Source organism: Myxocyprinus asiaticus, chromosome 15 (assembly GCF_019703515.2).
Source record: "Myxocyprinus asiaticus isolate MX2 ecotype Aquarium Trade chromosome 15, UBuf_Myxa_2, whole genome shotgun sequence".
NCBI lineage: Eukaryota > Metazoa > Chordata > Actinopteri > Cypriniformes > Catostomidae > Myxocyprinus > Myxocyprinus asiaticus.
In genome coordinates, this window is record NC_059358.1 from 5,829,263 (window position 1) to 5,857,262 (window position 28,000).

The window sequence follows — 28,000 nt, forward strand, 5'->3', positions numbered from 1 at the left end:
CATTTTAATGCCAACCTTTTATGATTTATATATAAAACAGACACTTTTGCACTTACATTTTCAGTCTTTTGTGTAATCGCTGTGAGGTGATGTTGTTTAGGTTGATGGACAGAAAAAGACATGCTAACATGTATGAAAATGTATTGCATTCTATCTAATATAGTTTGTTTGCCTTATTGTGTCCAGATAAAGTCATTTAAAAGTTGTTTATATTGGACAGATCACTACTGTCTCTCTAAATGTGACCCATTCTTGATGATTTGGGGATGGAGAGAAACTTAAGAGCTCTGCTTAAGCATTAGAAATGTGTATTTGTGGTTTGGTCTATAAAGTAGATACAGTTGAAGTTAGAAGTTTACATACACTTAGGTTTAAGTCATTAAAACTAAATTTTTAACCACTCCACAGATTTCATATTAGCAAACTATAGTTTTAGCAAGTCGTTTAGGACATCTACTGTGTGCATGACCCAAGTAATTTTTCCAACAATTGTTTGCGGACAGATTGATTCACTTGTAATTGACTATTTTACAATTCCAGTGGGTCAGAAGTTTACATACACTTAGTTAGCTGTGCCTTTAAGCAGCTTGGAAAATTTCAGAAAGTGATGTCCAGCCTTTAGGCAATTAGCCAGTTAGCTTCTGATAGGAGGTGTACTGAATTGGAGGTGTACTTGTGGATGTATTTTAAGGCCTATCTTCAAACACAGTGCCTCTTTGTTTGACATCATGGGAAAATCAAAAGATATCAGCCAAGACCTCAGAAAAAAAAAATTGTGGACCTCCACAAGTCTGGTTCATCCTTGGGAGCAATTTCCAAATTCCTGAAGGTACCACGTTCATCTGTACAAACAATTGTACGCAAGTATAAACACCATGGGACCATGCAGCCATCATACTGCTCAGGAAGGATACGCATTCTGTCTCCTAGAGATGAACGTAGTTTGGTGTAAAAAGTGCAAATCAATCCCAGAACAACAGCAAAGGACCTTGTGAAGATGCTGGAGGAAACAGGTAGACAAGTATCTATATCCACAGCAAAACAAGTCCTATATCGACATAACCCTAAAGGCTGCTCAGCCAGGAAGAAGCCACTGCTCCAAAACCGCCATAAAAAAAGCCAGACCATGGTTTGCAAGTGCACATGGGGACAAAGATCTTACTTCTTGGAGAAATGTCCTCTGGTCTGATGAAACAAAAATTGAACTGTTTGGCCATAATGCCCATCGTTATGTTTGGAGGAAAAAGGGTGAGGCTTGCAAGCCAAAGAACATCATCCCAACCGTGAAGCATGGGGGTGGCAGCATCATGTTGTGGGGGTGCTTTGCTGCAGGAGGGACTGGTGCACTTCACAAAATAGATGGCATCATGAGGAAGGAAAATTATGTGGATATATTCAAGCATCAACTCAAGACATCAGCCAGGAAGTTAATGCTCGGTCACAAATGGGTCTTCCAAATGGACAATGACTCCAAGCATACCTCCAGAGTTGTGGCAAAATGGCTTAAAGACAACAAAGTCAAGGTATCGGAGTGGCCATCACAAAGCCCTGACCTCAATCTGATAGAAAATTTGTGGGCAGAACTGAAAAAGTGTGTGCGAGCAAGGAGGCCTACAAACTTGACTCCATTACACCAGTTCTGTCTGGAGGAATGGGCCAAAATTCCAGCAACTTATTGTGATAAGCTTGTGGAAGGCTACCCAAAATGTTTGACCCAAGTTAAATAATTTAAAGGCAATGCTACCAAATACTAAAAAAGTGTATGTAAACTTCTGACCCATTGGGAATGTGATGAAAAATAAAACCTGAAATAAATCATTCTCTCTACTATTATTCTATCATTTCACATTCTTAAAATAAAGTAGTGATCCTAACTGACCTTAGACAGGGAATGTTTTCTATGATTGAATGTCAGGAATTGTCAAAAACTGAGTTTAAATGTAGTTGGTTAAGGTATATGTAAACGTCTGACTTCAACTGTAAGTCTAACAGAAAAATGTAAGTGTTACTTCCTTCAGTTAATTCTCACATAAAAGCAGGTATTGTGTGTCATTCAGAAGTATACTATGCCTGTGGTCAGGGTGCAGGTGCTGTTTTAAATAGGCTAGCTGAATATTTAACCTAATCTGACACCAGGTTTGTATATTTTAGTTTCCATTGTCAGATATTCGTGTGACTTGTAGATCTGCTTGATTACTTCTCATTCTGTATTTTGAACGGATTAGATTTAGAGTTTGTCTAAATCACATAGGCTAATTAAAGTAGTAGTTGAAAGGGCAGACACAATATTTATTTCCTTAAGAATCCAAGGTATGGGGGCCTGGGTAGCTCATTGAGCAAAGACGTTGACTACCACCCCTGGAGTCGCGAGTTCGAATCCAGGGCGTGCTGAGTGACTCCAGCCAGGTCTCCTAAGCAACCAAATTGGCCCAGTTGCAAGGGAGGGTAGAGTCACATGGGGTAACCTCCTCGTGGTCGCTATAATGTGGTTCTCACTCTCTGTGGAACGCGTGGTGAGTTGTGCGTGGTTGCCACGGAGAATAGAGTGAAGCCTCCACGCTATCTCTGCGGTAACGCGCTCAACAAGCCACGTGATAAGATGTGCAGATTGATGGTCTCAGACGTGGAGGCAACTGAGATTCGTCCTCCGCCACTCAGATTGAGGCGAGTCACTACGCCACCACGAGGACTTGGAGCGCATTGGGAATTGGGCATTCCAAATTGGGGAGAAAAGAAAAAAAAAAGAATCCAAGTTATCATGCAGATTAAATGTTGCCACTGACATTAAAAGATGCAGCAGAGTGGAACCAAATGTCTTTTCCAGGTGACCTCTGATTGTGCTGTCAAGCATCTTACCAGCTCATCTCACAGTCTGCACCATCACTTCTCATCCTGTTCCACATATTAATCAGCATGGTGATGCTGCACATTTAATCCATCTTCACACTGACTCTTAAGTTTTTGTGCTTTACTCTCAAATGTATTTGTTTTTATTTAAGTTAATTAGGGGAAGTAGCGAATCCAGCTCATAATCTGTACAGATCATTTTCGGCCATTATCAGAAGCTCTTAGCTAGTTATTCTCACTTAATAGTGTCACATATTGCTGTCATTCCATGACGCGTACGATAATACTGTAACCGTTAAATATTTGGACACACCTAGTCGTTCTTTATTATAATTTTCACCATTTCAAAATAGCAGCTAAGTTATTAAATCTGAAATTGCACAAATGGAAGTAAGGGAATGATTTGTGACCTAAGATGAGTTCCCATGTATGCTGAGAATGTTGGCTGTATGTTGGCTGCTTTTCTTTCACAATTCGTTCCAACTAGACTTTTAAAAAAAAATAAGTGAAATTTTATTTTTGTAAAGGAATAGTTAATGCAAAAATTCTCATCATTTACTCACCCTCATGCCATCCCAGATGTGTATGACTTTCTTTTTTCTGCAGAACACAAAGATTTTTAGATGAATATCTCAGCTTTGTAAGCCCATACAATGCAAGTGACTGGTGACCAAAACTTTGAAACTCCAAAAAGCACATAAAGGCAGCATAAAAGTAATCCATACAACTCCTGTGGTTAAATCCATGTCTTCTGAAGCGATCCAACCGATTTTGGGTGAGAACAGCCCAAAATATAACATAGACAGCAGTTTCCTTGGCGATCATGATTTCAAGCCCGAGTACACTTACTATAGCGCCATCTGGCGCTCTGTGCATTCGTCAAGCACTAGGAAGTGTAATCGAGCTTGAAATCATGATTGTGCCTAGAAACTGCAATATATGACTAGATGTAAAGTGAAAAAGGAGTTACATTTTGGTCTGTTCTCACTGAAAACCAAATGGATATTTTCAGAATACATGGATTTAACATCTGGAGTCTTATGGGTTACCTTTATGCTGTCTTAATGTGCTTTTTGGAGCTTCAAAGTTTTTTCTTTCCATTCACTTGCATTGCATGGGCCTACAGAGCTGAGATACTTGTAAAAAGTTTCATTTGTGTTCTGCAGAAGAAAGAAAATCATACACATCTGGGATGGCATGTGGGTGAGTAAATGATGTGATAATTTTTATTTTTGGGTGAACTATCCCTTTAAGCATATTAGCATAAGCTTTTAGATTAAAAGTTTAAGATCATGAGAAATATGTATTCAGTCAAGCATGTCCAAACTTTTGAATGGAGACATATATTAAGGGTTCAAAATTAACAATTTGACACAACTGCCAATGACAAGTGAATTAAGAACATTTAGAAGATGCATCGATATTTAATTTGTTTGTCATATGTTCATATTGGTGGCTTAATATAATATGATGAATATTCAACACATGTCACTACATGGAGTTCTGGAGAAAACATAAACTTAAAGCATTCCAGATAAACATTCCAGGTGATGATAAATATGTAACGACAGATTCTTTAGTGGTTGTTTTGTATGTCTTTCATTTGAAGCGCTCATGTCATTTAAGTCAGCAAGATTTAAACTGTTGCTCTTAGAGTTTGAGTTAAACCAGTATTGTTGCCTTTTCTAATAACATCTAACCTAATAACATTTTCTAATAACATTTAACATTTTCATTTTCTAATAACATTTCTAACCAGTCAGCTGGAGAGAAACTCTTTTACTTGTTACTCACCAAAGCCTATCTTTACTCACATTTAGAACTTGGCAAGTGTTAATTTTTGACCCTTTGTATGTACAGTAGATACCACTGTGTGAGTGTGTTTTAAATTATGTTCTTTTTTTTTTTTTCATGTCTGCATAAATGCTTTTGGAAACTCTTGGACATGGTAAACATCTCTTCTTCTGACGCCCTGCTACTTCATTTTGCCACATTTACCTTCATGTAAACAGCAGTAAGTATGTGAGTAATACAGTACAGACCTGTTGATGTGCAGTTTTCCCATTCGGGAAACGCCTTCTTATATTAAGTGTTTTGTTTTTATCCATGAATTTATGCCAACAATTCTCCCTGATTGAAAGTGTTTGTCTGTCTGTTTTTAGCAGCAGAAGAATCTGGAAGGATATGTGGGCTTTGCAAGCCTTCCCAACCAAGTGTACAGAAAGTCTGTCAAACGGGGCTTTGAGTTCACACTGATGGTTGTGGGTAAGGAAACATCCTTTGAATGTATTGATTTTGATCTACTTTATAGTGTTGAAAATTAAAAATGAAAGTTATGTCATCATTTACTCACCCTCATGTCTTCCGTGAAACACAAAAGGAGATGTTTGGCAGAATGCTAGCCTTAGGGCGTTTTCACATATCAGGGGTCTGAGTGCGGTTCGTGGGAATTTTGGTCCATATGTGAACAATCCAAACAATCTCAGACCCCTTTATCTTTCTTCAGTGTTCTGTGCATATGAAGATTCGAGGGTTGGAATGGCGCTTGGCAGTTAAGAGATTACGATAGGAAGATATTACTATTGCTTTCAATGAATGGATGTTGCCCGAAGCTGTCAATAGATAAAACCCTGATCAGCCATATTTTTTGTTGGTAATACAACTAATCTACCATAATACATGATTGAAATTTCTTGAAATTTGCCTTTTAAATACAGTATTATTAATATAAAAATACAATGCATTCAGTTACATGCATTGCTTTTCCCTCTTAATGTATAAAAACAAGGTGTTATCTATTTACACTATGTATTACAGTTCTTTTTTGATACAAAAGATCAACAAAATATGTTTCATTGAACAAAGACGCCTGTACTCATGCTTATTATTAATTTTAAGGGTATTAAATGTTTAATAATCTCACAAGTTAATATGTAGAGCTAATTGTACTCTTAACACTTAATATTGCCATAATAATAATAAAAATTATCATCAAATTTGTCTTTTAATAAGGGGTCTGGGTTTCACAAAAACAGCACAGTGTGAATGCAAAATGGACTGAGACCCCGTAACTGGTCAAGTGCACCATAAAGAGATCTGAGCCCACTATAGAGGTCACGAATAGTGTGAATGCAAAGAGAACTGGGTCCTTTTTCACTCTGTTCACTTCTTGGTCCACTTAAAGGGGTCTGAGTTTGGTTCTTTTAAAGGGGACCCAAGTGTGAAAACACCCTTAGTCACCATTCACTGACATTGTATGGAAAAAATTATGCAATGAAAGTGAATGGTGACTGTGACATTCTAACATCACCTTTTGTATTCCTCAGAAAGAAAGCCATACAGGTTTGGAACAATATGTTCAGTAAAAAAGGACAGAATTTTCATTTTGTTGTAAAGTATCCCATTTTAGCATGTTGTTTGCAAAGAGCAAGCACCTCTCAACACATGACTTTGCAAATTAGAAACAAATGGCTCGTGATGGATTCAGTTTATGCTGTAGTTGTTACGGCCACTTGAGAAGCTTCCTGTCTAGTGTTTAACATTTGCCAGTTGTGAGACTACATTCTTGACATTTGGTCTAAATGCTGTTTGAATGATCACACAGGAAACAGGGGTTAAATGGCATCTTGAAAAATGCAAAGGATTTGCAGTGAAAAATGGCTGACATTTTAGAAAGCACTGCACTGAAGTTGATACTTTTACAATTAAATGAGTTCTTAGAGATACAAGATCTGTTTCGTTTTGCAAGAATTTATTATGAACTCTTACAGGCCTGTGTTTGCTTTGGCTTTATGTGTGTGAACTGTGGTGTTAAAACTGAAGACATGTGGCTGTGCATACTTTATTTTAGTTATTTTAAGGTCACAAGATAAAGCCTCAGAATATGTTGATCTAATACATTAGAAATGATGTTCAAAACATTATTTGTGGTCTTGAACAAATAAAGTCTATCTTTATAGGCAACAAATAGCCTATTATTAGGGGTGTAACAGTTAGAATTTCTCACGGTTCGGTTTGTGTCACGGTTTAAGGGTCACAGTTTCGGAACGGTTCAATATTTGCTTTGTTAAAAATTAAAAATATTACTGCCAAATCCAAAGAATAATCTATTTGGTAAACACTTCTACAGGTTTGCCCTTAAATAACAATCATTGTTTTACAACAGTAACCATAGTTTAACCATGGCATTTGTAGTAAAATCATAGTAACCACAATATAAACATGGTTACTGTCATGGTTACAATATACAGTAAAATCATGGTTACTATATAGAAACTACAGTATTACTTATATAAAACCATGGTTAATTGCATCAAAACCATGATTTCTGTTCAGAAAACCATGGTGACCGCAGTCATGGTTACTACAATATTACTATAGTAAAACTATGGTTAATTTTTGTCAGGGTCCTTAACTAAAAAAAAACAAAAAAAAAACTTTAAGTTAATACCTGCACTAATATGCTACATGTATCAACATAAAGTGCACTTCAAACTCATCACAACATATTCAATATTCGGAAGCTGTACATCACTGTAGAAGGAATAACCTTGCTATTAGAATGCATACGAGAAGGGATGTTGTGATAATGCTGCTTGAGTATTTTAATCATACATGGAAATCCCACATGAACACAACAAGCGCTTTAGTTATTGTTTCATGTCTGTCCGAATTAGCACTGAGTGCCTGCTTAAAAATGGAAGGGAGTGTGTGCAGTTTCAGCTCACTTGCAGCTCTTTCCCTGGGTGATGTCGGCGTAAATGATTAATCATGTATCAATGTATTACTATATCGGCATCTTAATGCCATTAATCAAAGCGCATTATTGAGGCTCGTGATAGATCACAGCCGCACAAGGAAACAGGAAGAACTTGCGTGCGCGTTTTAAATAAACCCTCACGTGCATTATTGACATATATTACCAGTATACGGCACTCGTGTCGAGCGATGTCTGCAAACAGTGCCTGTTTTGTAAACATCTTTTGACCATCACTGTTGTAATTGACTGCAAACCCATATGGTTTTTTTTTTTTTTTTTTTTACCGAGAACCGTTACACCCCTACCTATTATGTATAAGTTTTTCTGTCTTTGAATATAAATTAAAAGACATTTTTTTTTTCCTCATAGAAAATATTTAGGCTGGGTATCGATACCGATTTCTTGATACAATTCTGATTTGCCAGCTCTCTGTTTCCAGTGGATTTAGAATTCTGATTTTGATACGATTCCGATTAATTTGGGTGTATTTCAGTTATAATGTCCACTATACTAACATATAAGAAGCAATTTGGCAATTCTCAATACTAATTTTGATGCAACAACAAAATACTTACTAATTTGAGAAGATTTTTTTCAAGTTTTTAAGTAAATATTCAAGACAAGTAAACAGTAATAAAATAAGAACAAAGAAAGAAATGACAAGCAATAGAACAAATATAAACAAAAAACAAAGATGCAGATGAAGAAAACAGTGCTTAAAGTTTTTAGCAGTGGTATCAATTAAAGTAAACATTCAGAATTTTAAAACAGTAATGCATTGTAACAAAACGACTTAAATTATTTGTGTTTCCTGTGTGATTATAAATACACTAATACTTTTTAAAGCTGCTAAAGTTATCCAGCCAAGAGCAGTAAGTGGTTTTCTCATTTTCTTGTTATTTGATTAATATTAACAACATAAAGTGGTAGGTCTGTTTGGCTGCATTTACACTTCAAGTCCGATACTTTGATACAAATCTACTTTTTTGTCACGCCCGGGGCGATTTTAGGATTTCAATCTTAATGGGGTTCTGCCCCAATGACACTATTAGATGTGCACATTTAATGTATTTTACTCTTTAGCATAGTGTTTTTTTTTTTGTTTTTTTTTTTAAACTGTTTACATCATTCAAGATCACAAGCTAATATTAATTCGAAATATTGTCATTTTCTATAATAAACACAAAGTTATAAAAAAAAGAAATAAAAATAACAAACCGTTTAAAGAGACATTTTAAAAGATTTTTTTTTTCTCCATTTTATTAACAATTTAAAAAAATATATTGTTTCTTATAGAAAATCTATCATTTCACAACTTCTATAGATTAAAGTTATATCAAACACCACAAAAACCTATTATTACAATTAATATCAGATTTAGCTTGGTTGTTCTTTAGTGGAGTGTATTAACTCCAGGTGATGTTTCTCTGCATGTCATTAACTCGTGACTCCAGTCTTTTGGATTCATTCACAGGAGAAAATCACTCCAAAAAGAAATTTTAACTTCAGTAGATAAACCCTGACAAAATAAAGGTATAAAATAAAAAGCTAAGTTCAGATTTGTTTACTTAACCTTTTGGTAACCGTTTGGTAACCATTTTTGTAAATCACACGTTTACACCAACAGTTGGCAACAAGTGAACGTCTTTTACATTTGTGCTCAAAAGTTTGCATACCCTTGGAGAACTGGTAATATATGTACCATTTTTAAAGAAAACATGAGTGAGCAGGCAAAACACATTTCTTGTATTTCTTATGGGATTCATATTCAACTGTAGGTTATAACAGAATGGCACAATCATAAAACAAAACATGGCAACAAAAAAAAAATGAAATGACCCCTGTTCAAAAGTCTGCATACCCTTAGTTCTTAATACTGTGTATTGCCCCCTTTAGCATCAATGACAGCGTGCGGTCTTTTGTAATAGTTGTCTATGAGGCCCCAAATTCTTGCAGGTGGTATAGCTGCCCATTCGACTTGGTAAAATACCTCCAGGTCATGCAAAGTCTTTGGTCATCTTGCATGGACCGCACGTTTGAGATCTCCCCAGAGTGGCTCGATGATATTAAGGTCAGGAGACTGTGATGGCCACTCCAGAACCTTCACCTTTTTCTGCTGTAACCACTGGAGGGCCAACTTGGCCTTGTGCTTAGGGTCATTGTCGTGCTGGAAAGTCCAAGAGCGTCCCATGTGCAGCTTTTGTGCAGAAGAATGCAAATTGTCTGCCAGTATTTTCTGATAACATGCTGCATTCAACTTGCCATCAATTTTCACAAGATTCCCCGTGCCTTTAGAGCTAACCCCCCCCAAAACATCAGTGAGCCACCACCATGCTTCACAGTGGGGATGGTATTCTTTTCACTATAGGCCTTGTTGACCCCTCTCCAAACATAGCGCTTCTGGTTGTGACCATAAAGCTCTATTTTGGTCTCGTCACTCCAGATTACAGTGTGCCAGAAGCTGTGAGGCGTGTCAAGGTGTTGTCGGGCATATTGTAACTGGGCTTTTTTGTGGCATTGGTGCAGTAAAGGCTTATTCTGGCAATTCGAACATGCAGCTCATTTTTGTTCAAGTATCGTCGTATTGTGCTCTTTGAAACAACCACACTGTCTTTTTCCAGAGCAGCCTGTATTTCTCCTGAGGTTACCTTTTCTTTGTATCCCGAACAATTCTTCTGACAGTTGTGGCTAAAATCTTTCTTGGTCTACCTGACCATGGCTTGGTATCAAGAGATCCCCGAATTTTCCACTTCTTAATAAGTGATTGAACAGTACTGACTGGCATTTTCAAGGCTTTGGATATCTTTTTATATCCTTTTCCATCTTTATAAAGTTCCATTACCTTGTTACGCAGGTCATTTGACAGTTCTTTTCTGCTCCCCATGGCTCAGTATCTAGCCTGCTCAGTGCATCCACATGAGAGCTAACATACTCATTGACTATTTATACACAGACACTAATTGCAATTTAAAAAGCCACAGGTGTGGGAAATTAACCTTTATTTGCCATTTAAACCTGTGTGTGTCACCTTGTGTGTCTGTAACAAGGCCAAACATTCAAGGGTATGCAAACTTTTGATCAGGGCCATTTGGGTGATTTCTGTTATCATTATGATTTAACAAGGAGCCAAACAACTATGTGATAATAAATGGCTTCATATGATCACTATCCTTAAATAAAAGACTGTTTTTTTTGCATGATCAGTCATATTTTCAAAATCAATGCCAAAATTTCACAATTTCTGCCAGGGTATGCAAACTTGAGCACAACTGTATGTGTTTAGAGTGATTCATTAATCCATTGATGAAGCACTTTGACATTGACTAAAGTCATTCACGACCGGAACCAGTCTAATTATACTTTATTAAGCGTGTCTACTAAGAGACTTCAGTGTTTACATGTCATTATTACACAACTCTCTGGAATACTCTAATCTGATTGGTCAGTGGCACCATCTAGCGGTCAGATATTTCCCAGTACCATCCATTTATTTTGCGATAATCTGCTTACTGTACATTATCCATTAATAAGTATTTTCCCTGCAAGTGACAACAAAGCATATAATCTGCTGAACTGCTGTCCATGACCATCAAGGTATACAAAAAGGCAACCTTATTAGCCTAAAAGTTAATTCAAGTTTGAATTACATCCTGTTGTCATTGAAATGTCATTAGTCATATTTACTCTTAATTCATCCAGCTCCTTTCTCTCCTTGTTTAACAAGATTACCAGATTAAATGAACAACATCCCTCCTCTCCTTCAGTTGGTCAAAAGACACTGATCCTCACTCGTTCATGAATGGAATGAGGAAATGGGGCGTATTGGTATGACCTATTGAATGAATGATTTGCTTCACAACCCGCACTCTAATGTTATTGCTCATGCTTTAGTCAGTCTTTACATTTGGGAAATGCCACCAAAGCGGTCTCATGCTTCAAACAAGCAAAGGGTTGCAGCTGCCACTGTTTAAAACACTTGCATGCTGAATGCAAAGTCACAGATTTTTAAGGGGGCTGAGATGAATTTTAAGGGGGCTGAAGCCCTCCTAAATGGGGTCTAGCAACGCCTATGGTCACACAGTTCATGTTCACTTTAGACATAAATTACTGTTTACATTAATACTTAAAGACAGGCTTTTTTTATGGAAGTTTGAAATTTAATTTACTGTTTACAGGCACGTATGCTCCTTACCAAATAAAGCACACACATGTGTGGAAGAGGTTATCGGGAGGCCAGCAAGGGGTCCTCACCCTGCGGTCTGTGTGAGTCCTAACATCCTAGTATAGTGATGGTAACATTATACTGTAAAAAGGCACCGGCTTTTGGATGAGACGTTAAACCATGGTCCTGAATCTATGTGATCATTAAAAAATCCCAGGACACTTGGGGTTTATCCCCGGTGTCTTGGCCAAATTTGCCCATTGGCCTCTATCCATCATGGCTTCTTAATAATCCCCTATATAAATGTAAGGAATTATTATTATTCAGTCAATCAAACAGCACGTTTGTAGTGAAACGAGGAAATAATGAGAAAGTATTAAGTGATTTTTAAGTTTGTCATTATTTGTATAGTTTCTCTGTCTACTCTCTTGTCCTTTTGGCCTGTTAACGAGAGCAACCAGTGGTTGTCTTGTTATCAACATTGATCACAATTAACGTAATGAGCACCTCTGGCATTGAGTAAAAGCTCGATTTTGTGATTTAAGAATGAATATCAGAATTGTTCAAAATGAAGAACTCAATTATAAAATCATTTAGTCAGTATCCCAATAATGAAGGTTTCAGAATGTTTTTGACTTTGGCTTTCTGTTAATAAAAAGGTTTAACATGATCTATATTTTTTATTCTCAAATTATATACAAATTGGCTGCATTTTGAGTGTAGACTTTACCAAGCTGTTCAAGCATTAGTGTTTGGGTATGGAAGATTGACAAGTTTGTAATGATGCCAGGCAGCCACTCGCCCTGCCAGAAGCAATTTTCTCTAGTCTAGTTAATGTGCTGACCTCACTGCATGAGGGTTTGCGAGGCACGGGGTGAGAGCAAGGTGAGAGTCTGTGTTCCGTGACTGCTACCCTTTCCTAGAATGATGTATAACGTGCAAGTAAGGGCAGCCGGTGGAGTTTCTGGTGCCCCCCTAGGGAGTTGGTAACCTACGCAGACTGCGTAATATGTGTATAGGGAACGGCGGTACTGCAGCACGGATGAATGCCACGCTCTCTTAATTGTCACCTTCATCCAATGTTCAGCCATTTGGTCTAGTCTGGTTATGCTGCTTGTTGTGTGTGTTTACACCAGTGATAAATACATAATAATGACTTATTTTAAACCTGGAGACATCATAACATTTAACCCTGGAGGCATTGAGCCACTAAAGCGTTCTTCTCAAAACAATTGGCGGCTAGTGGGGCTGGGCGTTAAATTATATCTCGATATATTTCAGCAAATTGACGATATCCAAAATATATCTAGATAATTGCATTTGCTCTAAAATGGCTCAAAAGTATTTTTATTTTTTATTTTTATCAGAGGAACCATCATTTCATCCAAATAGCCACTGTAGCCAAGTAGAATCAATATTTTAAAAGACATTAAATTAAAATATAATAATTCGTTTTCCATTAAATAAACACAAGGAAGAATGAAATTCAATCATTTTCATTGATATGCACTTTATATTTATGTTTTTACTGATACATTTTTGTGAATGAACAAGGTGTGCAAAGCTACTTCACTCTTATTTTTGAAACCCCAGGTGAACATTGCATAATACTAAATTATTACTGTGGGACACGTAAGGTTTATTATTATAATATAATGCTGATTATCATTGTTATTCTTAGATTTGCGTTATAAAAAAGTAATATATTTCTGTCCTGTTTACCTCCACCTGGGGCTTTTATTTTGACTCCGAAAGTGCTGTAGTATTTACTTCAACTTCACAAGGAGCATTCATTTCGACACAGGAAAGGCATGATTGTGTATTTGACAGTTTACAGTGTTCTGCATTTCCTGAAACACTGTAATCTCCTCCTTTTCTTTTATACGGTGCCGCATTTGTAGATTTGTAAAATAACTTGTAGCGGTTGCTAATGTTTTGAATTGCGTGAATGCTTGAACCTGCATTACTTTGACTTCACAATGCATGTGAACTGATCTGAGAGTGCCACCATGCGCATGCACACAGATCAGCGCATCACTGGTTTATTCTGAATCACACACAGACCATGTTTATCTGTCTTGAAATCACAGCCTTTGTGGATTAATAATCACATATGTCCAACTCACCATTTTCATGTTATTTTGATTAATTGTGCAGCCCTGAAAGATTGTGAAATTAGTCTTCTGATGCGCTCTTTATGAAACTTAATGGTCAAAAGAAAGCACATTAAAATTATCGCAATATTTACGATATTAGTCAATTTTACATCGTCAGCAAAATTATCTTGATTATATCGATTTGATTTGATTAATATTCGATATTGCCCAGTCCTAGTGGCTAGTAGCTGAAAAGAATGAAACTGCATGGTTACAACTTGACCATAAATTAATTTACTGAAGAACTGTCAAAAAGCTGCTTGTGAGGTTAATTCCACTGTTCTACCACATGGCTCTTTGTGGTGTTCTCTACAGTACTTTCAAGTCAGAATAACACTGTTATTCCAATCGAAGCTTTGACATGACACTGTTAGTGGCTGTTCACCTAGGACCTAAACTGTCCTTCCATTCCATCAGTTTAATTTTGTAATTATGTAAATGCATCAGTAGGAATTTTGTTAATATTTTGCAAAATAAATAATGCAATTTAATGACAGCAAATGAGATTTGGTGGTAACATTTGTGTCAATCAGCCAAGCGAACAGTGTCATTGGGCGATGTTGTTGAACTTGTCCACATATAGGCCAGTTAATGAGCTTCACTAATATATCGGTCTATCACTAATGCCGAGTGTCAAGACAACAGCAGAGTGGCTCTGATTTCATTTACACAGAACCAAAGCCTTAAACCTAAACTTTCATAAAACATTTAACAATATAGTTTGCCTTGCAACCAATGGCATTTCCTTGCAAATGCAAATCTGTGTGTTATAAGCTATAATAGTGAATTCAGATCACACTTTAACCTTGTTTCTCTTAATTTTCTGCCAATTTTCAGGGGAGTCGGGGTTGGGCAAGTCGACACTGATCAATTCTCTCTTCCTAACGGATCTGTACTCTGGAGTATACCCTGGACCTTCGCATAGAATCAAGAAGACTGTTCAGGTACAGAACAAGGTTTGGTTGCCTAAATGTGAATGGATGTTGCTTGTTCATTCTCAGTCGTACTTTAGGAACAGGAAGCGGCAAGCACCTCTAGATGTTTGGGTCAATGACGTCACCCGATATTTTTTTCTCCCAGATGTCCGGGAGGCAAATTAGCGATAAACGCACATTTCTGTATGGAAACGGCTTAAGGGCAGATTTCTTTTACGATAAACCAAAACTTATTCGACAAAGTGTTTTTTTTTTTAGGCTTGACGTCATCATGCACACCATTTTTATCAATAAAAGACCATTTGAATGGAAACAGGCAGAAGACGGCAAATTTCACAAAAAAGTTTACGCATTTTCTCTTTGTCGATAACAAAAAAAGTGGATGGAAACTAGGCTATTGTTGTCAGCTAAGTGGAAGCTAATGAGTAAACATGTATTCACCAAACTGTTTTGTTCAGGATTCACAGTTTGGTACCCCCTTCAACCGAACAATTCCAGTTGTTGCATTTATAAAATGTAATATTTAAAAGTCTGGTTTAACACCGTTGAAAGTTTCCCCTGAACATGTACAGCAGAATACGGTGTAACACCGCTGCTTATCTGTTTATCTTGACTCAGCATTATTAATATAGTCAGCATTTGAATGATATTAAACAGTAATACTGATGTTTATTTAGCTATTTATTGTATTTTTATTTATTTATTTTCTCAGTGTTCATTTCTAGAATTTGTTGACCATGTATAATAATAATTTCAAATATTCTTTGATAAATATTTGTTTAAGAAATTAGTACTTCTGAGTACCTTTGCATAGTCATATCGGTGAAAAATCCACATAGAAAAAGTCTGTTTTCATTCCAGCTCAAAAATTTAATATCGGCCACCATATCGGTAATCAGTGAATTTTCCCTCTCTAAAATCCCATATCGGTCGGGCTCATATATATATTAGTTTTATATATGATTTCAAACAATATATTTACAGTGTTTTTTTTTTACTTTTAATATTTCACAATGTATAATTGTGCCTTTTTAAAAATGTTATGTATTTACACATTTATTACACTTACTACATTACTACATTTTGTAACATATTTGTTTATATGCACTTGTGTGATTTACATTGAGTTTACATTGATATGTCTAACAAGTGCTAAATTGGTACTGTCTCTTTAAGAGAATGGCAGCTCCACAAGCATTTACGGTTGAGTGAGTGAAGCACACATTAAGGAGAGAAGTTGCTATTTTTTTCCCCCTCATCTGTGCAATGTATGATTAGAAATGTTTATCCTTTTGCTCACCAACTGACTGTATATAACAGAAAGGATTTAAAAGAGACATGAAATTAAATGGTGTCTAGGTCTCGCCGTTGGATACAAAATACATGGAACGAAGCAAAAGGAAACTTTGACTTGTATAATGTGTATGACTTGCTTGTACAAATATTTATTGTAATCTAATTGTAATCAAATATAATTCAAATCTACAAGCTCTCGAGTTTTGTGACACTTTTACCTTCTAACAGACGTCCTACAGGTGCTTTACTGTTCTGTAGCCACGCTTTAAAACGGAGAATGTTGTGAAAACAGTCCTGTGGGAAAGTTTAACCAAAGTCAGAGTTGACATGGTTAAATGCAATGTGTCAGTGCCATTTCACGTCTGATCTAAAGCAATGGTGACAGTGCTTTCTCAACAGATCCGGACCCACTGCAGCCAAATAAGGCATATTTCCCTCAGGGCGCGCACTCGCAAGACACAACACACAGTAACAGATGAGACTTAATCCAGCTTCTTAATCACTAGCTTCTTATTCAGTAAAAGGATCGCGGCACTCAAGTTGTTCTTCGCCACTACACAACTCAAGCTCTGGCAAGTAAAATCTGAACATTTACTTGCCACTGGCAAGTAAAATACATACTTCAGTCGCATAGCATGAAATTTGGTCACATATGCGAGTGATTTACTCACTGTGTAGAGGGTAGCATTAGTTAACAACATTGGTTAACATGAACTAACAGTGAAAAATACTTTTACAGCATTTATTAATCTTGGTTAATTTTAATTTCACCTTATATAAATACATTGTTTGCCGTATATGTTAACATTAGTTAATGCTCTATGTACATGAATTAACAAAAAGTTTTTCGTAAACTAACATTAACATTTTAATAATTTAAATAAGAATAATAATTATAAAAACAAATGTACAGATTTTGCTGTTTCGGAAGAAAATTGGTACTATAATTCACCAAAGTGGCATTCAGCCTGATCACAAGGTATAGTCAGGACATTACTGATGTAAAAAAAAAAAACAGCACCATCACTATTTGAAAAAAGTCATTTTTGATCAAATGTAGAGAGGCTCCATTTCCAGCAGCCATCACTCCAACACCTTATCCTTGAGTAATCATGCTAAATTGCAAATTTGGTACTAGAAAATCACTTGCCATTATATCAAACACAGTTGAAAGCTAGTTTTGTTCATTAATTGAAGCTTAACATTGTCTTTGTGTTTGTTTTTGAATTGCCACAGTATGCAATAGACTGGCATGTCTTAAGGTCAATATTAGGTCAAAAATGGCAAAAAAGAAACGGCTTTCTCTAGAAATTCGTCAGTCAATCATTGTTTTGAGGATTGAAGGCTACACAATGCTTGAAATTGCCAAAAAACTGAAGATTTCATACAAAGGTGTACACTACAGTCTTCAAAGACAAAGGACAACTGGCTCTAACAAGGACAGAAAGAGATGTGGAAAGCCAGATGTACAACTAAACAAGAGGATAAGTACATCAGAGTCTCTAGTTTGAAAAATAGACACATCACATGTCCTCAGCTGACAGCTTCATTGAATTCTACCCGCTCAACACCAGTTTCATGTACAACAGTAAAGAGAAGACTCAGGGGTGCAGGCCTTATGGGAAGAATTGCAAAGAAAAAGCCACTTTTGAAACAGAAAAACAAAAAGAAAAGGTTAGGGTGGGCAAAGAAACACAGACATTGAACAACAGGTAATTGGAAAAGAGTGTTATGGATCTTAAACCCATTGAGCTTTTGTGGGATCAGCTAGACTGTAAGGTGTGAGAGAAGTTCCCGACAAGACAGCCACATCTATGGCAAGTGCTACAGGAAGTGTGGGGTGAAATGTCACCTGAGTATCTGGACAAACTGACAGCTAGAATGCCAAGGATCTGCAAAGCTGTCATTACTGCACATGGAGGATTTTTTGATGAGAACTCTTTGAAGTAGTTTAAGAAGTTCTGAAATTTTGTTTTCAAATTGTAATAGTAATTTTTCACGTTATTAATGTCCTGACTATACATTATGATCAGTTGAATGCCACTTTGGTGAATAAAAGTAATTTCTTTACATAAGAGCAAAATCTGTACATAATTCCAAACTTTTGGCCACCAGTGTATGTACAAAAATATGTTGTTCAATTCAATTTCATGATACCTAATGCTTTAACAAATGTTAATGAATGCAAACTTATAAAGTGTTACCATGTATTTAAATAACTTTTACTTGATGGGTGCACCACTTGACATTTTTTAAGCCATTACATATTTTTTATTTATTTTTTTGTAAAAAACGCCATCATTTTGCAAAAACATTTTAATTATGAAACCAGCGTGGACAAAAAGATTGCATTTGTTCTTTTTGTTCATTATGACATGTTTTAAACTAGATTTGTAAAATATTACTCATTTTTATCACTCAGACAACATTATTTGTCAATGACCCTTTTACTTGCATAAATATATGTCTCTAAAGAGTTTTAGACAGCCTTGATAAGATCGCAACTCCATGCAGACACTCCCAGGCTCCTACTGCACTATCTTCTGGTTTCGGCAGCATACTTCAGTAATAGTGTAGTGCTATGTCCTGCATGTTTGTTCTTGTAGTCTTTAGAATGACTGTCAGTGTATTCCAAAGCTTTACATTTCTGCCTTATGATAATTCTCTTTACATTGTACTGGGCTTTTGTAGTTTATGATGAAAAGGTTGAGTATGTTCCAGACCTGCTTCGACTAACCAGACACTAGCCAGCAGGCCTCTATGATGAAAGATCTTTCAGTTGGTGTATTAACTCTCAATCGGGCAGGTGGAGCAGTCCAAAGTGTTGATGAAGGAGGGCGGCGTCCAGCTTCTGCTCACGATAGTGGATACTCCAGGATTTGGAGACGCTGTGGACAACAGCAACTGGTGAGAACGCTTTCAGTGTGCTTTGTGTACTGTCGAGAGCGTGCCAATGATGACAGCAGTTATCAGGTCGGTTAATGAATTTCGGTTTGTATGTGATGTTTCTGTTGTGTTCGTTGTGTCTGCTCTAGCTGGCAGCCGGTCATCAATCACATCGACAGTAAGTTTGAGGATTATCTGAATGCTGAGTCTCGTGTAAACAGACGGCAGATGCCGGACAGCAGAGTGCACTGCTGCCTGTATTTCATCGCACCCTCAGGTCATGGGTGAGTGATCCTGTCTCTCTCTCTCTCTTTTTGTCTCTCTGTTAAAGGGATAGTTCACCCAAAAATTAATATTTTGTCATTAGAAATGTAAAAAACGTATAGCTGCAGTCATCGTTCACTTCAATTTTATGGAATGAAGATGCAATGAAAGTGAATGGTGACTTAGGCTAACATTCTGTCTAACATCTTTGTTTGTGTTCCACGGAAGAAAATGTCTTACGGGGTTTTTTTTTTTCTCCCCAATTTGGAATGCCCAAATCCCAATGCACTCTAAATCCTCGTGGTGGCATAGTGACTCACCTCAATCTGGGTGGCGGAGGACGAATCTCAGTTGCCTCTGCATCTGAGACAGTCAATCCGCTTCATCTTATCACGTGGCTTGTTGAGCGCGTTACCACGGAGACATAGCGTGTGTGGAGGCTTCACGCTATTCTCCACGGCATCCACGCACAACTCACCACGTGCCCCACCGAGAGCGAGAACCACAGTATAGTGACCACGAGGAGGTTACCAGATGTGACTCTACCCTCCCTAGCAACCGGGCCAATTTGGTTGCTAAGGAGACCTGGCTGGAGTCACTCAGCACGCCCTGGATTCGAACTCGCTACTCCAGGGGTGGTAGTCAGTGTCTTTACTCACTGAGCTACCCAGGCCCCCTGTCATATGGGTTTTTGAACAGCATCTCTTAAGCTCAGTTTACAGTATGACCTATTTCTGCATTATTTTTCTTAATAATATGTCATTTAAGAAAATAAAGAGGAAAAAAATGGCCCATGGCATAAACTATCATGCAGAGGCAAAATGCAGTAGTGACCAGGGATGTGATTCTTCTGGATTAATCCGGAATTCTGTTTTTTCTGACCTAAAAATATGATCCGCATGAATTGTGTAAATCCGTTAAAAAAATATTATTTCGTCAGGGGTTCATGTTATCGACAATGCCCTGTCCGGTGCATTCTCAAAGCATTTTTCACTCAAAAAAAGTGTCATTCAACCTTCCCTTGGAACAACTTCTCTCACTTAACTTCACTGCTGCTTCTGCATCAAGCACACACTTTTGAGAATGTGTGAGACAGAGGATCCTGATTTTCCAGTGTCAATTCCAGCGTTACTGACATGATATTTGCAGTGAAATCATGAAATTTATCTTCACACATATCAAACCGTTTGTCTGTATAATCATGAAACCCTGCAGTTACAATGCAGACATTTGAAAATGTTCAGCCTAGACAATTTTTTCCATCATTTAGATCGGATGTGATTTGTCCCGTATTTAAGCTGTTCAGGTGGTGTCACGGTGAAATCGTTCCAGATCGCTAATTTAACATTGATATAAGTTGGAAAATTTGCCTACGGTGTGTAAGGGGCCATCTGAAAAGTCCACAAATGGTGCTAAAACTGGAGTTTTTTCTATATAAATGTTCAATAAGATCAAACAATGTATGATTAAAATCACTGTGTCATAAAGACAAGTACAGGTGAAGGAAAAAAAGAAACAAATAATATAAATAAAAATTATCAAAAATATATATTTTTTAAATACGTATAAACCGGGGCCTGGGTAGCTCAGTGGTAAAAGACGCTGGCTACCACCCCTGGAGTTCGCTAGTTCGAATCCCAGGGCGTGCTGAGTGACTCCAGCCAGGTCTCCTAAGCAACCAAATTGGACCGGTTGCTAGGGAGGGTAGAGTCACATGGGGTAACCTCCTCGTGGTTGATATAATGTGGTTCGTTCTCGGTGGGGCGTGTGGTGAGTTGAACGTGGATGCCGTGAAGCCTCTACATGCGCTGTGTCTCCGTGACAATGCGTTCAACAAGCCACGTGATAAGATGCACGGGTTGGCGGTCTCAGACGCGGAGGCAGCTGGGATTCGTCCTCCGCCACCCGGATTGAGGCTAATCACTACGCGACCACGAGGACTTAAAAGCACATTGGGAATTGGAAAAAATCCCCAAAAAAGTACAAAATAAAATACGTATAAACCAACCAAAATGTATACATAAATAAGATAAAGTTATTAAATTATTATATTTTTAACATATATATAAAAATAAAAAAAAGTCATGGGTCAGGAAAGTTCTATTTTAGCATATGTGATGAGGAGGAGGGCAGGGCAGTGATGGAATTTGGAATAATGAAGTTTGGAATAATGTTCAGATTTTGCTAAGGTGTAAACTTCCGTTAAATAAATAAATAAATATATATATATATACACACACACACACACATACACAGTGTATATAATTGAAATTGTTTTAAAATATTGCCTTAGTCTTTCTTTACGGTTACCGGATGACACAGAAACAACAAGAGTGCAAATTGAATGAAATCCCAGATGCAGTTTATTGTGCCACTCCAATTCTAATCAATAATTACCAGAATAAGAAAAAGTGATACACATTACAAGACATTTAATTATAAAGAAGCCTGAAATACACATGGGACTCTTATTTTGAAATGTCTGCGCTCCCAGTTGTGAGCTCACTGACGGCTGATTCGCTGAGAAAGTGAATCTGATTCAGACTGTTAACCTGAGCTCCTGAGTTCAAACTCTCAGTTCTTTTCGGATGATTCATGAAAAAGACCCAGTTCAAAAGAGTCATTTGTTCAAGACTCTATCACGCTGGGTTTGTTGTTGTGTGCGGTGCAGCGAGTTCATCACAACAGAACGTGTGAAAAGCGCCACGAGACAAACTGGTGTGCGCTCTTAAGTGGCAACCCTAGTTACGGATGTAATAAAAATGGACATGAGTTTTTGGGAGACTCTCTGTAAATCAGAAATAATACTTGTCAGACGATGAAGAGGGATCGGCACTCCTAAGAACATGTAATATAACATTTTTATTAATTGCCATTTTCACATTAATGTGGAAAAATCAGCGTGACAGTTGTAAAAGCAGCACAGAAACAGTACATGTTGAGGTTGACCTCTGAGACATTGGTATATGAAATGATATCCGCAGCATTATGGGGTGAATTAAAATTGAGATCGCGATGTAGCCTTGCATGCCATATCCTCATTTAACAGCCTGCATTAACTGCTTCAGTCACCACTGCACGAGCGTCAAAATGATCCCTTCCCAAATGTTGGCTATATATTTATAACTTCTGCACTCTGTTTGGGTGGTTTTGTGCTGATCAACAATAGCTATGTGTTTGTCAAGAGTTATTGTTAACACTTTACAATAAGGTTTTATGTTAATACATTAAGGTATCATTAACTAACAATTAAAAATATTTTACAGCATTTATTAATCTTTGTTAATGTTGGATATATAAAATGTTTCATTATTAGTTCATGGTAATTCCTAGTGCGTTGTCTAATGTTAACATATACAACAGGGGAACTCAATTAAAGTTCATAGAGGTCCGGTCTCTACATTTCCTTTCCAAAGGTCTGGATAATAATATGTAGCTTATATGGTGTCAGTAGTTATATGGCTAGGAAATAGTGTATCTTTTTTTTGTGCTATCCGGTCACATGCCTGAGTGACACATTTGAATTAAATTTAATTTAAGTTAAATTGTGTCTTTTAGACCATGATCTGTCCTGTAACTAATGTGTTTGGCTCAACTTTGCCCAAATTCATGTACGTATCTGATCAGTCCATGGAAGTTGGAAACTTAAAGGAATGTTCAGGGTTCAATACAAGTTAAGCTCAATTGACAGCATTTGTGGCATAATGTTTATTACTACAAAACATTATTTCGACTTGGCCCTTGTTTATTTTTTTATATATAATTTTTTTATTTATTTATTTATTTATTTTTTTTTAAAGCAGAAATTGTGGTTACAGTAAGGGGCTTTCAAATTAAGTGAATGGGGCCAGTCCATAAATGTTAAAATACTCACAAGTTTCAAAAGAATAGCTACAAAATGTAATAACTATACATGTTAACATGATTTTAGTGTGATTAAAATTGCTTATTAACCTTAGCTGTGTGAAGTTACAGTATATCCAATATTACAACTTTGCTGTTATGGCAACATAACACTGGCAAACACAATTCTTATCACACTAAATCATGTTAACATGTTTCTGTTTATGTCTTATAGCAATACTTTTGAAACGGTGTGTATTGTAAGCTTATGGACTAGCCCCATTCACTTCTATTGCAACTGCCTTTAATTGTGTTTTTTATTGATAATATATATATATATATATATATATATACAGTTGTGCTCAAAAGGTTGCATACCCTGGCAGAAATTGTGAAACTTCAGCATTGATTTTGAAAATATGACTGATCATGAAACAACCACACCGTCTTTTTCCAGAGCAGCCTGTATTTCTCCTGAGGTTACCTTTTCTTTGTATCCCGAACAATTCTTCTGACAGTTGTGGCTGAAATCTTTCTTGGTCTACCTGACCTTGGCTTGGTATCAGGAGATCCCCGAATTTTCCACTTCTTAATAAGTGATTGAACAGTACTCACTGGCATTTTCAAGGCTTTGGATATCTTTTTATATCCTTTTCCATCTTTATAAAGTTCCATTATCTTGTTACGCAGGTCTTTTGACAGTTCTTTTCTGCTCCCCATGGCTCGGTATCTAGCCTGCTCAGTGCATCCACGTGAGAGCTAACAAACTCATTGACTATTTATACACAGACACTAATTGCAATTTAAAAAGCCACAGGTGTGGGAAATTAACCTTTAATTGCCATTTAAACCTGTGTGTCTCACCTTGTGTGTCTGTAACAAGGCCAAACATTCAAGGGTATGTAAACTTTTGATCAGGGCCATTTGGGTGATTTCTGTTATCATTATGATTTAAAAAGGAGCCAAACAACTATGTGATAATAAATGGCTTCATATGATCACTATCCTTAAAAGACCGTTGTTGTTTTTTTGTTTTTTTTCTTTGCATGATCAGTCATATTTTCAAAATCAATGCCAAAATGTCACAATTTCTGCCAGGGTATGCAAACTTTTGAGCACAACTGTATAAAGGATGATTGGAATATATATTTTTTTGTGGTAATCAACAACATGCCACAAATGCAAACTTGTATTGTACTGAACCCAGAACATTCCATTAAATGAAAACTGTAATGCTGGAAAATTAAAGGGATAGTTCTCCCAAAAATGAAAATTCTCTCAACATTTATGCACACTTATGCCATTTTTGGGTGAAATATTCCTTAAAACTATTTAAACAACCATTTGTAAACAGAATATTGTTTACTGAGGATTACTTTACTAAACAATAAAACAAACTTTTAGTTTACTTGGGCATTATGCTATTCCATATCATCAAATTGATTGACAGTTGTCTTTTATATCAGAAATCAGTTTAGACTATAATTTGGATGGAAACCTAAAATAGTTTGGCTGTATGCAAGTCTACAATTAACAAAATATTTGTATATTATACTTCAAATTATGAAGTTTTCACATTTTTGTCATAATTTCCCATAGAGATATTTTTCCTTATAGTCAGTGAAAACATTTGAATAGCCATGTGTTACTGTTGGCAGCTGTTCTCAGACAATAGTGGATTGATGAACAGTTGCAGTGAAGATGGTGTGTATAAGCAAAGGAGGAGGAACATGTCACTCTCCTCAGTCTTGTCGTGTCCACACAGTCCTTTTCCTGGTGTTACCGAGCACAGTCTTATCAGAGCTGAAGAGTGGTAGGAAGAAAATAATGTAAATCTTGTCAGAAAAATAGGAAAGTATGTTTACAATAATAAAGAGGAGTCTGTTACAGGAACTACACATGTATAATAACAGGATTGTCATCATTTAATGTTGAGTTTCCATCCTGGAATAGTGTAGACAATCTTCCGGCTACACGTTTGGAATTTTTGTTAAAAAATATGAGCCTAAATTTCCATGAAACAATAAAGAGAACTTATGCGTTACAGTGATTTTTACCATGCTTGAGGGCTGCGGTGTTGTCATTACATCATTATTATGGTGTTGTGTTGTATTCTTTCCAACAGACTGAAACCTCTGGACATTGAGTTCATGAAACGGTTGCATGAGAAGGTCAACATCATCCCAATGATTGCCAAAGCAGATACCCTTACCCCTGAAGAGTGCCAACAGTTCAAGAAACAGGTCAGCCGAGCTAAGTCTTGTCCATTGAAACACCTGATTAAGTCAAGTCAAGAAGAGGCAGCAGGGTTCAAGCCTCCGGCACCATGTGTGTGTCGAGCGTTTTGCCATCTGTCAGAGTATTATCTCTGCAGGAGCCGAGCGCAAGAGCGCTGTATTACCGCCCTGACAGGAAAGATCAGATGAGAAGATCTGAACACAAATAAATAAACAGAGGATGTTGTGCTCCTCAACCTAAACAGCCTCTTTTGTCACCTTTTGAGTTTGTTTGTTGACCTGAAGGAATCAAGGAAGGTTTGTGAGATTTTTTTAAAAGACGTTTTGCTTTTTCTCCAGATCATGCGAGAAATTCTGGAGCACAAGATCAAAATCTACGAGTTTCCGGAGATGGATGATGAGGAAGAGAACAAGATTGTGAAAACAATCAAAGTAAGATTGGTCATAAACTAGATTAAAAGTAGCCATTCTCCACATACTATCTCGAAAAATCATCCTTATTCAGTTTTACGTAATTATTTTTACCCTCTCTGACCCTTGGAATTAAACTGGCTGTTTTTGCTACTGTACCTTTCAGTTAAGTCATTTTCATTTGCATAGCGTGTTTCACAACACACATCATTTTAAAGCAGCTTTAAAGAAATGTATGCTGTTACAGAAAATGGTGCTGCAAGGCAACAAAAGCAATCGCTTATGAAAACTGAATGTTCAAAGAAAATGTGCTGTGAAGTTTATTCACTATTCTTGAAGTGTCAAACGGGCGTGGCTTACCTGTTCAGGGTCTGTAGGGCTTGGAAAATAATAACGTGAAACTGAACCTGCAAATATCCTGATAATATTTGGTTATAAATACAGCTGTGAGTCAGCCCTCTCAATCATGAACAGCATCAACTCAGTTTGTTCTTTTGCCAGTGATTACCTACACAAAAATCTGGCTCCTGTACTGGCTGTTGTATGCAGATTCACAATATTTGCAGGACTATTTTTTTACTCACTAAATAGGATGATATTTTATAGAGAAAATGGAAGAATAAAATTTTTATCTCTTAAATAAAAATAAAAAAAATGCATTCTTAAGTAAACATGAGATTTCTATATGACCATTGTTTTCATATGTGGGTTGATATTGTGAGAAGGCTTTAACAGGTCTAAATGTTTCTCCTCAGTTTTAATAATTTGTAAACAATAGCCCTAAAATGTTAAAATGATTATTATGTTTTGTTTTTTCAAAGTAAAGTTGATAAAAAATGTATTTGTTAGTTAATAGTGTAAGTCATATTTGTTCTTCAGCCAGATCTTATGAAGGAATTTATGGCCAGACCTTAAATTATAATTCAATATACATATATAGATTGATAAATGCAAAGTATTAAGGGTGTTTTTTAAGTAACATGTTACTTACGATGAAAGTGTTAGCTAAAAAATTTGGTCCTCGACAATTTTACATCTAGATAATCTGGCCCCTGTAGGAAAGTAGTTAAAGAGCCCTGGTATAGGAGGAGACTGGTTACTGGTGTATTATGACTTGCCTTAAATGAAGCTCACTTATTTCAAAATCCCTAATTTGATTTTCATTTATTCATTCAGCAGCACATGCATTTATCTAAAGCAACTTACACTTCAGAATAACACAAGCAGAAGCGAATAATCCAAGGAAGAACTTCAAATATCGAATTTTTAGAATGGTAGAATTCTACAGTGGAAGTGTAGACCATACATTTTCCATAATACACCCCCTATAAATTTGCTTCAGGTACACGGTCATATATGAGAATAGAGTCAATCTAAATGCATTATAGTGCCAAAGGTGTGAATCTGTCTTGTGGTGGACAGTATATGCAGTACACCAGGTGGCTGAATGTTGAAAGTCTGCCAAGCTTTGCATGCTGGTGCAGAAGATTCCTGACACAGTCATCCATGAGCCTCTCTCTCACTCTCTCACTCAAGGATCGGTTGCCCCTGGCTGTGGTCGGAAGCAACACTATCATCGAGGTGAACGGCAAGAAGGTTAGAGGAAGGCAGTACCCATGGGGAGTGGCAGAAGGTAGATGCACTAGAGATGCTTTAAAACTCTGACAAGGTCATAGTTGATTTACTCATCCGCTCTGTACCAAAACCAAATGAGCTGCCTTTGTAGGCAGCATTGTAAGGCATCTTGTGCTTGATTATGCGCCTTCTAAGATACCTTTTGCCAAATTCTAAGGTAGCAGAACATGAATTTTTTGCAGCAAAGTCAGTCCCAGAATGTATTGCGCCAGCTCAGTGGGGAAAAAAATAATCCAAGAAGGCGGACAGAGCGAAAGCAAAATATAAAAAATAAAATTCAATCAATTAAAAATATTGGGAAACAAATTTGCCAAGCCATTTTATTTATTTATTTATTTTGTTATATATAGTGTAAATGTAAAATATGTGATAGATTTGGTTGAGCAACTTACCTTAAATAAAATAATTAATAGCTGTATATTTTGTTTTCTGTGAACGATTTCTGATTTATCTTATTGTCTGATTTGTTTTTTCTCTGCCCACAGTTGAAAATGGAGAGCACTGTGATTTCACACTCTTAAGGAATATGCTCATCAGGTACAATTGTTCCACTTGAAGTGTTTTGCAGA

The 28,000-nt window shown here is 36.8% G+C and overlaps 1 protein-coding gene across 7 annotated transcripts in view; it reads left to right on the top strand.

Annotated features, from left to right (window-relative positions):
* The first annotated feature begins 4,998 nt into the window (after positions 1–4,998).
* LOC127453171 (septin-7-like) overlaps positions 4,999–28,000 on the top strand; it is a 55,246-nt gene continuing 32,244 nt past the window's right edge. For all 7 annotated transcript variants that reach the window (XM_051719382.1, XM_051719386.1, XM_051719384.1 and 4 more), the window contains exons 1-8: positions 4,999–5,112; positions 14,762–14,868; positions 18,962–19,062; positions 19,191–19,325; positions 25,274–25,391; positions 25,725–25,817; positions 27,333–27,429; positions 27,917–27,968. In XM_051719382.1, coding sequence (XP_051575342.1) covers positions 5,103–5,112; positions 14,762–14,868; positions 18,962–19,062; positions 19,191–19,325; positions 25,274–25,391; positions 25,725–25,817; positions 27,333–27,429; positions 27,917–27,968 — 713 coding nt within the window. In that variant the 5' untranslated portion in view covers positions 4,999–5,102. The remainder of the gene's footprint in view (positions 5,113–14,761; positions 14,869–18,961; positions 19,063–19,190; positions 19,326–25,273; positions 25,392–25,724; positions 25,818–27,332; positions 27,430–27,916; positions 27,969–28,000) is intronic.